At 57.6% G+C, this 11387-nt stretch overlaps 1 protein-coding gene across 1 annotated transcript; it reads right to left on the bottom strand.

The window, feature by feature from the left end:
• Positions 1–104: 104 nt before the first annotated feature.
• MFSD12 (major facilitator superfamily domain containing 12) lies at positions 105–10866 on the bottom strand. The gene is made up of 10 exons (XM_059697195.1): positions 10425–10866; positions 7005–7215; positions 4006–4144; positions 3703–3885; positions 3329–3421; positions 3146–3238; positions 2044–2214; positions 1858–1952; positions 541–671; positions 105–447 (listed from the first exon to the last, which is right to left on the bottom strand). Coding segments are annotated over exons 1-10 (1416 nt in total). The 5' UTR covers positions 10723–10866; the 3' UTR covers positions 105–445.
• Between the last annotated feature and the right edge of the window lie 521 nt (positions 10867–11387).

Genomic DNA, 11387 nt, shown 5'->3' with positions numbered 1-11387 from the left:
CGGTCGGCCAGGTGAAGGGAGTTACTAGCCAAGACCCCAGTGACAGAGTAGGGACCCTACTGCCCTCCCCGTCCTGGGCCCAGGAAGACAGCGGAGGTCAGTCCTTCCCGCGAGCAGCTCTTTATTCACTGCCAGCAGTGCCCTGGAGACCCCAGCTAGACCAGGGGTGAGGGGAGCTGAGTTCAGGGCAGTCCCATGCAACATAGCAAGGGCACCCCAAGTCTATGAGGACCCATGAGCTTCCGATACCAGAGGGCCTAGCTATGTGTCTCGCCCGGTGGAGATGAGCCAGTGGGGTCCAGCCCCTCTTGTCCTCACCCACCATCCCTGCAGCCAGGCAAGGGGAAGGTGGGCACCTGAGGAGCAGGGCTTGAAATGTGCAGTTGCAGCTCATTTGCATAGGGCAGGAGGCCATATGGGAAAGTCAGGCTTGAGCTCCAGGGACTCCTGCAAGAGAGGGGGGTTTGGTGAGCACGGGGCCTGCCCCAGTCCTCCCACCCATGACCAGGTTGGGAATGGAGGGGAGTGTCCACAACTCACAACTCCGCAGGCGGATGGGCCAGATGAGGAGACTGCAGAGGGAGAGGGCGGCGGCCACACCTACGCCGCCTGTCACAGCCACCATCACCCAGTGGTAGAAGCCTACGCAGGCCCTGCAGCAGAGCTCCGAGCTGGGGAAGGGGGAGGACAGAGCAGGTGAGCAGACATTTGTGGGGACTCTCGAGCCTGAGCCTCTTACTCCGCCCACTTCAGCTTCGGGCCAGAACCAGGGGGTCGCCCTTGACCACCTTTCCTCCTCCGACATGACAGTTCAGCCGGTACTACCAGCTGTGCCTTCAAAGTCTATCGCAGCTCTTCCCACTGCTCCCTTCCTCTCCCTCCACCTGGACCAGCCCATCATCACCCACCTGGACCAGTGTGGCTGTTCCTGCCAAGGCTCCAGCCCTCACCTTCCAGACTGTTCTTCTGAAGGCAGCCACCAGAGGGCGCCTGTAAGCACCTGAGTCAGGCCTCCCCTCTGCCCGGGTCCTTCCACATCTCCCAAACTCCCTTGGCGTGAAAGGCCAAGTCCTCCACAAGGCTCTACATGACTTGCGCAAACCTCTCCCCACTCTCTCCCCTTCACTCACTCTGCTCCAGCTACACGGGCCTCCATTGTGTTGTTCCAACAAACCAGGCCTGGTCCTGCTCCAGGGCCTTTGCACTGGCTATTCCTTCCCATTTGCCGAGAACTCCGATACCCCCCAGTTCTCAGGACAATGTCACCTCCTCAAGGAAGTCCTCCCTGACCTGCACCAGTCAGGCCTCCATATGTGGTGTCCCTCACCCCCCTGGCCACTGGTCTGGATCACACATTTATTCCTGTGATTAACATGGCTTGTATTACCCCCAACTCCATGACGACAAAGGACCAGGCTAGTTCTGGTTCCCAGATCCTGGGCTTCTATAAGGCGAGAACTCAGTGGTCTAGAGCAGGGGTGGGCAAACTTTTTGACTCGAAGGCCACAATGGGTTCTTAAACTGGACCGGAGGGCCGGAACAAAAGCATGGATGGAGTGTTTGTGTGAACTAATATAAATTCAAAGTAAACATCATTACATAAAAGGGTACGGTCTTTTTTTTTTTTTTAGTTTTATTCATTTCAAACGGGCAGGATCCGGCCCGCGGGCCGTAGTTTGCCCACGACTGCTCTAGAATCATCAGGACTGAAATCCCAGGCTCTGAGGGTCTGAGTGACACAGCCCGGCTCCCCTGTAGCACTGCCCACTCGCATTCCCCCGATGCCCTAGACCTGGAGCAGTACCGGGCACACACAGTGCGCCTTTGCTACATGAACTACAAATGGGTCACACTCACGAGCAGGGGTACAGGCTCTGGATGACCATGACTGCCAGCCCGTTGGCTACCTTATCCGAGAAGCTCATGGCGCCGTACACGAAGGCTCCACTGTGCTGGGAGGACACAGGCAGGGAGGTTAACACCCTTGGCCTGGGCCCGAGACCTGGGCCCCAACCCCCACCCAGCCCTGCCCACCAGCCCTACCGTGTGGGGGCCGATGAGGTCAGCTGTCATGGCCAGTGACGTGACAAGGATGGTGGCACAGCCCATGCCCAGCAGCACAGCTGCTGCATAGACAGCTACACCCAGCCCATCTGCCAATGCCACCCAGGCTGCAAAGGCCAGGATCACCAGAAGGCCCACGAAGTAAGTCATCTGCAGGAGAGACCAGCATCAGGCCCCCTCACTGTGCAGCTCCTAGCCTGGCGCTTGCCCTCTCTGGTCTTCAATCCACCACCACCTAGTCCCTAACCCCAGAGAGTGAGGGGGTCAAGCTGGGCCACCCCTAAGGAGCCCCCAGCTCTGACCTCACCCAGGAGCTGACAGTCTAGGGACAGATGGCTATTTACATCTTAAGTGCAAATCAATCAATATTAAATAAAATGGCCCAGCCAGCATGGCTCAATGGTTGAGCATTGACCTATGAACCAGAAGGTCACGGTATGATTCCTGATCAGGGCACATGCCTGGGTTATGGGCTCAATCCCCAGTGCAGTAGGTGCAGGAGGCAGCCAGTCAATGACTCATCATTGATGTTTCTCTCTCTCCCTCTCTGAAATCAAAAATACATTTTAAAATTTTTTAATAAATCATTCAGTTCTTGCCCTGACCGGTTTGGCTCAGTGGATAGAGCGTCAGCCTGCGGACTGAAGGGTCCCAGGTTCGATTCCGGTCAAGGGCATGTACCTTGGTTGCGGGCACATCCCCAGTTGGGGGTGTGCAGGAAGCAGCTGACCGATGTTTCTCTCTCATCGATGTTTCTAGCTCTCTATCCCTCTCCCTTCCTCTCTGTAAAAACATCAATAAAATATATTTTTAAAAAAAGTCATTCAGCTCTTCCATCATGCCTGCCACATTTCAAGTACTCCATAGCCACCCTGGCTAGCACATGGTCAGCACAGAAATTTCTAGAGCTCTGCAGCCCCAAGACACTCAGAAGCCAGGATTCTAGAACATGGATCTGCGACACAGGGCAGCTACAAGGTGTAGAAGCTGAGGTATGCAATTACCTGGGTTCTGTGCATCTGCGTTATGAGGGTCCTTGTCTATGCGTGACCCCCTGCCCCCCACCAACCCGCACGCTCACATTCCTCCCGATCCACTTGTTGATCGGGTTCATGAGGAAGGAGGAGAAGAAACCGCTGAGATACATCACCAGTGGGATGGTGGCGATGAACTTCTGTGGGGGCAGAGTGGACATGGGCGTGTCAGGTGGGCCTCCTTGGGCTCAGGACCCACCCGCGGCCCTGGCCCGCCCTCCCCAGCTCACCTTGGGCAAGTTGAGGGAGTAGGTGAGGTACATGGCCATGTACGTCTGGGACAAGTTCACGATGAGCCGCGTGCTCATGTACAGGAAGCCCACCTATGGGCAGACAGAGGGGCTGGCTCAGGGGTCAGACAGGCCCTTCTCCACTCCCACCAGCAGGGGACTCAGGGCCCAGCTGCAGGGACACCTGACCCACTATTAGGGACCATAGCTGGTCAGGGGGAGAAGAGAGCAGTAATTGATTAGCAATGTCTGCCCTGCTGTGAAATGGAAAATTGTTTGCTCATCTACTGGCCATCCTGCCTGCAGCCCCAGAGTAAGGGCCAGGTGGGAGACAGGCATCCACTCCAGCCAGCTCTGCCCCATCACAGACCTACCTGGTAAAAGGCCGGCTGCCGCAGCCAGTGTTTCCAGAGCAGCAAGGGCCGGGCCGTGGTGGGGGCCAGCAGGGGGCTGTGCTCATCCGGCTCCTCCACCAGCTGCTTGCGCCCCTCCCTGGTGCCCAGGTGGAACAGCAGTGAGAAGACGGCACCAATGCCCACCACCACAAGGGAGAGGTTCTGAGGGTCCGCAGAAAAGGCATCAGCAGTGGCTCTCCCGGCCCAGGCCCAAGTTCAGGGCCTGGGGGAGGGCCCATCCCGCCAGCAGCATCCTTGGCCCCGACCCCGGCCCCAGCTCACCCGAAATACTGGCACATCTTGGACCCCCAGCTGGTCACTGACATCCGGGGTGGGCCCCGTATTTGCAGAGGCCTGCAGGTGGAGCAGGAGCCAGGCAGCACCATAGACAGTGATATTGGCCACCACGGTGAAGGCGTACCTGGTGGGGACAGGCGAGGCCTCAGCATGGCAGCCCGGGAAACCACAGGGCCACTTCCTCTCCAGGCAGCCACACAGTGAGAGCTGCTTGTGGTGTCTGGGGAACCTCCGGGTGACAGATAATTTTAGCCACCAAACCTTGGGTGGCCCCAGGGAAGCCCCTGCTGGCCCCAGCTTACCCAGCCTGCATGTTGTCCGATGATTTACAACTCTGACCCTCAACCACCACGACAAGGGGCTGGGATGCAGAGACTCAGCAAAGTAGGGTCCAGTCAAGTCTGAGAACCCAAGATGCTCAGAAGCCAGGATTCTGGAATTCTTGGTACCAAGATCCTGGGCTTCAGCAGGGCAAGGTCTAGGATCATCTGGGTCTGCGCCGGCCTGCAGCCCCGGCGTGATATCCCTTCAGGGGCTGGGAAGGTCAGGGGAGGAGCAACCTCTGGGTCTCACCAGGACTCAGTTTCCCTTTCTAAAAGGGAGAACAGCCAGGCCGGTGTGCTCAGTGGTTGAGCACTGACCTATGTACCAGGAGGTCACGGTTTCATTCTCAGTTGGGGCACATGCCTGGGTTGCGGGCTCAGTTCCCAGTAGGGGGTGTGCAGAAGGCAGCCGATCAATGATTCTCATCATTGACGTTTCTATCTCTCTCCCTTCCTCTCTGACATCAATAAAAATTTATTTAAATAAGTAAATAAATAAATGTAAGAACAATACCCAGAGGTCACAGTGACGATGACAGCGTTGGCAATAAAGCACTTGCAGGTAGAAGCGCACCAGAGCTTGGCCTGGCGTAGCCTGACCCCTAACATCTGGGGCCCTCAGGGGCCGGGGCATTGAGCAACCCGTGTCGTTAGTGCTTGCAGCTCTCAGCCATAATGGGGAACTCAAAGACGGGTGGGGAGCAGACCAAACTGGGACCAAACAGGCTGAGGTGGAGGTAGGCAGGACCCTCAACAAAGATGCTACAGAATAGCAAGAGTAACATGCACTTACCGGGGGCCAACTGTCAGCTGGGCTCTTTGAGCTCCAGCAACACTGGCGACCCTCACATGCCCTCTCCCTTCGGGCTGGAACTGCCACCTCCTTTTTCTTCACGTGCATGTCCCATAGGCACTTTGGTCTGGCCTTGGGCACATGACAACCTGGGTGTGTGGTGAAGATTAAAGAAGAGGACCATGTGAAGGGCCCAGAACTGTGCCTGGCATACAGCAAGCACGTCACAAATGCTCCTAGGATCAGCAGATCCAGAACAGCCTCCTTTAGCACCTCAAGCAAGTGCTGGATAAGCTGGGCACCAACTGGTCGTCGGCAGGATTCTAAGACGGCTCTGGAGACTCCCATGCCCCGGTCCGGCTGTGCCTCATCCCTCCCCTTGGGGATGGGACCTTTGAATGTGATGGGATAGCACACCCACATTTAGGCAACTTCTGTGCTACAGGTGAAGGGATTTTTCAGGTGTAATTACAGACTATCCTGGGTGGGCCTGGCCTTCTCAGGTGACTCTTAGAAAAAGGGCTTAAGCCATCCCTGAGATCTGACTCCCTGCTGGTGTCAAAGAATCAGCAAGCCACCATGAGCTCTCCGTCTGTAAGAAATTGAATTCTGGCCCTGGCTGGGGTGACTCAGTTGGTTGGGCACTGGAAGGTTGCCAGTTCGATTCCTAGTTAGGGCACATGCCTGGGTTGTGGGCTTGATCCCCAGTAGGTGGCATGCATGAGGCAGCCTATCATTGTTTCTCTCTCACACATCAATGTTTCTCCCTCTCCCTCTCCCTTCCCCTCTCTCTAAAAATCAATTTTTTTTTATTTATTTATTTTTTTAATATATTTTATTGATTTTTTAGAGAGGAAGGGAGAGGAATAGAGAGCTAGAAACATCGATGAGAGAGAAACATCGATCAGCTGCCTCCCGCAAACTCCCCACTGGGTATGTGGCCGCAACCAAGGTACATGCCCTTGACCGGAATCGAACCTGGAATCCTTGAGTCCGCAGGCCGACGCTCTATCCACTGAGCCAAACCGGTCAGGGCTAAAAATCAATTTTTAGAAAAGAAAAAAAATTCAGCCCTAGCTGGTTTGGCTCAGTGGACAGAGCGTTGGCCTGCAGACTGAAGGGTTCCAGGTTCCATTCCGGTCAAGGGCATATGCCCAGGTTTCTGGCTCGATTGCCCAGTAGGAGGTGTGCAGGAGGCAGCCAATCAAGGTTTTCTCTCATCATTGATGTTTCTCTCTCTCCCTCTCCCTTCCTCTCTGAAATCAATAAAAGTTTTTTTGTTTGTTTGTTTGTTTTTTGCGCAGCCTGTAGGTGGTGTAAGGCTGGAGCCCGCTCAGGCTGGCGCTGGGCCCCGGGCCCTGTACTGCGTCTCCGTCTGGCTGGGGGTGCAGGGAGCGTCTGTGTGCGGAAGGCAAGCCCTGTGCAGCTGGAGCTCGTAGCTTTGGATGATGCCATTGGGGAAGAGGGGGGACTCCACAGGAAGGAGGCTGTCCTGGAAGCCAGTGCCTGGATGTGGGGGGAGGCCACCCTGGTGGGCGGAGTTTTTAAAAAAGAAAAAGAAAATTCATTCTGCCACCAACTACATGAGCAGGATAGAGGGACCCCAAGCCTCAGATGAGACCAGCTCTAGCCTCAAGACTGACATTGAAGCAGAAAACCCCACTGAGACAGCCTCTTAACCCACAGAAACCATGACATGATAAACACATGCTGTTTGAAGCTGCTTGGTGGTCATTCGTTATACAAGCAGCTGCAGGTGACTGGTTACTACGTTACGGACGTATCAGCTGGGCTGGGAGTCCCCGAGGGTGTGACCGGTCCTCACCTGCTGTGCACATGCCCGCCCACCCTGCCCTGCCGGGTCGTACCTGAGAGCTGTGAGCTCCACCTTCTCGTGGTCATTGGTGACGAGCTCGGGGATGAGGCTGAGGTGGGCAATCTGTGTAGCGGCCCAGCCAAACTGGAAGATGACAATGAAGGGCCCGTAGTAGAGGAGAGCGGCCCACTCAGGTGTGGATGCCCCACAGCCCAGGCAGGGGCTGAAGATGAAAGGGAAGGAGAGCAGAACGCAGATGGTGCCTGTGGATGGGCAGAGTAGGGGGTCATACGCCGGACCTTCCCACAGTGGCCGAGGGCTCCCTGGGGTGTGACCGGGTGGGAACAAAACAGAGACACAGAAAAGGCTAGAGGCCCTCCCAAAGTCACGCAGTGTGGTGTATGGGATCAGCAGCCCAGAGCACCTCAGGCTTATGGCCCCTGTGACAAATGGGTAAACTGAAGCAGATAGATCTGGGGTTCCCTAGAAGTCACACAGCCAAACGGGTGGGGGGTGGGCAGGCCTCCACCCACCTGTCCAATGGAGACACAGAACAGGCTGGCATGGTCCTGAGGTTACACGCCGTAACATGAGTGGCAGGACCAGGACGTGTGGCAAGGTAATAAGAGGGAGGAAGAACAGGGCCTCCCCATGGCAGTCCAGGACTCCCGGGGGTTGCCCCTGATGACAGGTGGGGCAGCTGAAGCACAGAGACCCTGAGATCACACAGCAGGTTGAAAGGCTGCTGTGGGGTCCCCTGGAAAACCACCCACTACAGACACACCATTTACACCCACAACTTCCCATTCCCGGGAGCGAGCCTTTTCCTCCCCGGTTCCTACCAAGGATCCTGGGGGCCACCAGGAGTCAGGAGGTCAGGTGAGGCTGGATCCTGCCCTAGCTCATAAGGGGACCTGTCCCTGGCAAACATTCCAATATCTCAGAACAAGCCCAAGTCCTCCCCAAGGCCCTGCACAACCTGCCCCCGTCCCCTCCCTGCCCCTTTGCTCACTCTACTCTAGCCACAGAGGGCTCTTCCAACATGCCAGGCACAGTCCTGCCTCAGGACCTTTGCACATGCTGTGCCCTCTGCCTGGAATGCTCTTCTTTCCATCCCTCGGGACTCAACTCAAATGCCACCTCCTCAAAGAAGCCCTCCCTCTGATCAGCTCAGTCACTGACAGTCCCCTTGCCACTTCAATAAGGTCTATTCTGGACCCTGCTTTCTTTTCCTCTCACCCCTCAGCACACACAGAAATTCTTATGTCTGTCTGACTGTCTGTCTGTCTGCTTGTTTCCTGTTTGCCTACCCCACCAGACTGTGGGTCCTGTTGGGATGGGTCCCAGGTCTATCAAAGTCACTTTCCTCCCCCATCCCTGAGCAGGGGTCTGGCAGCTGGACTTCCTTACTCCCCCAGGCTCCGGAGGTGACCTCATCCCCAGACCCTGGCTCGCCCCCACAGCTCTGGGATCAGGAAATGAAACCAAAACCAGCTTGGTTCTTTCTCTGGAATTGGGAGGGGCATCCTGGGCAAATGCAGGCCAAGCACCAACTGAAGACGCTGGTCAGAAGAATGTGCAGCCCTGGGTGGACTCCACCCTGCTGCTGCCCAGGCCAGTTAACCATTGTTGGAGCGAGGCTGCCTGGCTGGGGGGCCTTGGGCATGTGACTGCTCTCGGGGCCTCAGTGTCCAGAACATGGAAATGCCTCCTGAGGTCGATGTGAGAATTGAGAGTTAATGTGTGAAAGTGGCTACTACTGAGCTACTCCCCACCTCAGCGGCCTCAAAACCATGATATTTCACACCTTCACACAAGCTCTTCCCACTACTTGGAATGTACCCCCACAGCCGGCACAGAAACACACTTTCATTCATCCTCCAAAACCCCAAAGGCAATTTCCTGTCTTTCTCAGAGCTCTGCTTCTTTCTTATGAAGCCCAGTCCGTTCGCCTGCCAGCCTGGACCTCACAGGAGTATCCATGTCCGGCTCCGATGGCCTCTCTAGGCGAGAGGGCAGCTGGGAGGGCTTGTTGAGGGAAAGAGTGAGTTTATCACCACCACCCACAGACTCAGGGGCAAATAGGGAAGTGGGCACTTGCTGGGGTGACCATCGCTCTAGTCACCTTATCAGGCATTTTGAGGGGCTACCTGGCTTCCTCTCTCCACAGATCCTCCACCTCAAGATGGGCATGAAGGGGTGCAGGTAGAGACCTGGGTATCTGGTTGGGGCACTCAACCCCCAGGCCTGTTTTGCATAAACACAAACCGTTCAGTTCTTATTTACAAAAGTGCCCTCAGCACCCCTACCACCCACCTCTGCGGGGGAAATCAAGTTCTTCCTGGGGTCAGGTGGGACCCTCACTGAGTGTCCAGCCGTCTAAAGTGGCCCAAGAACAGCCCGGGCAAGCTCAGACCTGACAAACCTGAAATCCACCCCCGGGATGTGGCCACACGAAGCAAGCCACCCTCAGGCCATTTGGAGATCCGTTGCACCTGACAAAAACGTCACTCAAAAGGGCCCAGGGTAAATGTCTCACCCCTCATCCTCCCGCCTGCCTTCTAAAAAGCTGCCACCCAGAATTCCAGAGTTCCCCGAGCGGCAGGATTCCCGGTCCTGCCTCCTGAAATGCCTGGAGGGCCCCCAATGCCAGGCTGTGGTGGGTACTAGTGCCAGGGAAAGTGGCCAGGGCTAATCTCCAAGCTCAAGGCCTGGGCGGGCAGAGAAGGGCGCATGGACACAGGCTTATCATCAGTGCGCACAGGGCAGGGCGCCCCAGCCCCCTGGGACCTGCTGCTTACCCTCCCCAACAGCCCTCTAGGCAGGCAAAGGCCCCAGGCCAGAGGGTGAGCCCACGACCTGTCCAGCAGACCCCATCCCGTTAGTCAGGTACAGACCCCTGACGCTTCTGTCTCACCCGCCCCCAACTCAACTCTCAGCTGCCAGGGCAGCTCCCCCAAACGCCCAAGCGCCACGTTGCCCACATTGGGGAGGAACGGACAGAGAGCACTGCAGAAACGGACGGCCAGGCAGAGGGGGCTCTAGTCTGACCCCCACTTGGACCAAGCTGTCCTGGTGGTCACCTTGATAGAGAGATGGGGAGGTCAAGCCAGACAAGCCAGACTGACAGACCCAACCCCAAGATGGTTCAGGGAGCCCCAGGGGTCAGACTAAGGGAAGCGCACCAGGAGGTCACACCAACTGAGTCGGATGAAGGGGCTTGACAGGTCAGACAGCAGCCTTAGGCAGACAGAGGGAGAAGACTCGGCCTGGGGCAGAGACAGAAGGCTCAGGTCATGTGACAGACAAGGGGGCAGGTTCAGGCCAAGGGACAGAGAGACAGAAGAGGGGGGAGGGCAGGGAGTTCAGCAGAGGGGTTGGCTCAGGCACTGGGGCAGACACAGAGGGGACGATCTGGCCACTGGGGGCACTGGGCAGGCAGGTGAATGGGAGCGGCTCGGCAGCGACTTACCAACCAGGTGCCAGGCCTTGCGAGGCCCGCAGCGGGCGCAGCGGCCGGCGGCGCGGTCGGCCTCGTAGCCCACCAGAGGCGTGCAGAGCCCGTCGGCCACCTGGCCGAGCAGCAGCAGAATCCCGGCGCCGCGCGAGCTGTAGGTGCGCACCGAGTGCAGGTAGACCAGCAGGTAGGTGAACCACATGGACGCGCACAGGTCGTTGAGGAAGTGGCCCACGGCGTAGCTCAGCCGCGCCGTCAGGGACAGCGGCCGCGGGGGCGCCCCAGCTCCGGCCGTCGGGGGCCCCGGGCCCATGGCAGCACTCCGGGCTCGGCCTGGGCCGTCGGACGCGCCGCAAACGGGACCCCCGAGCCCGACCGTGGGAGCCCCTCTCCCCCCACCACCGACAACCTCGGCCCGTCCGCCCCGCCGAGCGCTCCTGCGGCCCTGGAGCCTCTGGCCCCGAGACTACGGTCCGGGAGGGGAGGGGCGGGGCATCCAGGCCTCTTCCGCCAATCGGGGCCGCGTGCCGGGTGTGGAGAGCCAATCATCTTGGAGATGGGCGTGGTCTGGGGGGGTAAGCTGGGCCTACACACCCGGCTCCGACAGAGCTGCGGGGTCCTAGCGCTCTACGGTCTTTCGGGCTTCTCGGACCCCTCACCACGAAGTTGGGGGTGACGCAAGGGTCGCCCCCACCCAGACTCCGGTTGCCAGGCCTGTGCCATCCAAGCCAGTCCCAGCTTTACCAGCCAAATGTGAGCTGGGGGGGGGATGGGCTGAGCTGGGATGTGCGTTGGGGGAAGGTCTTAGACGCAGCTCGTTCCTCTCTCCGCGGGGTCCGGTGGCTTTGCTGCCGGAGACACCCAATTGGGCGCGGAGAGGACGCATTAGTTCTAATTAATTAGTTATTAAGGATAATAATGGGGATAAGCGTCATAATAACACCAGCTGGCATTTAATGAGCGCCAATTGTGCCAACA

The sequence above is a fragment of the Myotis daubentonii genome, chromosome 5 (assembly GCF_963259705.1).
Source record: "Myotis daubentonii chromosome 5, mMyoDau2.1, whole genome shotgun sequence".
Taxonomy (NCBI): domain Eukaryota; kingdom Metazoa; phylum Chordata; class Mammalia; order Chiroptera; family Vespertilionidae; genus Myotis; species Myotis daubentonii.
The sequence above is the reverse complement of the archived record's forward strand: the minus strand, read 5'-3'. Positions and strand labels throughout refer to the sequence as shown.

Coding starts and splice junctions, on each gene's coding strand:
- MFSD12 (XM_059697195.1), bottom strand. CDS start 10,722: ATGGGCCCGGGGCCCCCGACGGCCGGAGCTGGGGCGCCCCCGCGGCCG. Junction 3,239..3,328: donor ACTCCCTCAACTTGCCCAAG/GTGAGCTGGGGA, acceptor CTGCCCCCACAG/AAGTTCATCGCCACCATCCC. Junction 2,215..3,145: donor ACAAGTGGATCGGGAGGAAT/GTGAGCGTGCGG, acceptor TCTCTCCTGCAG/ATGACTTACTTCGTGGGCCT.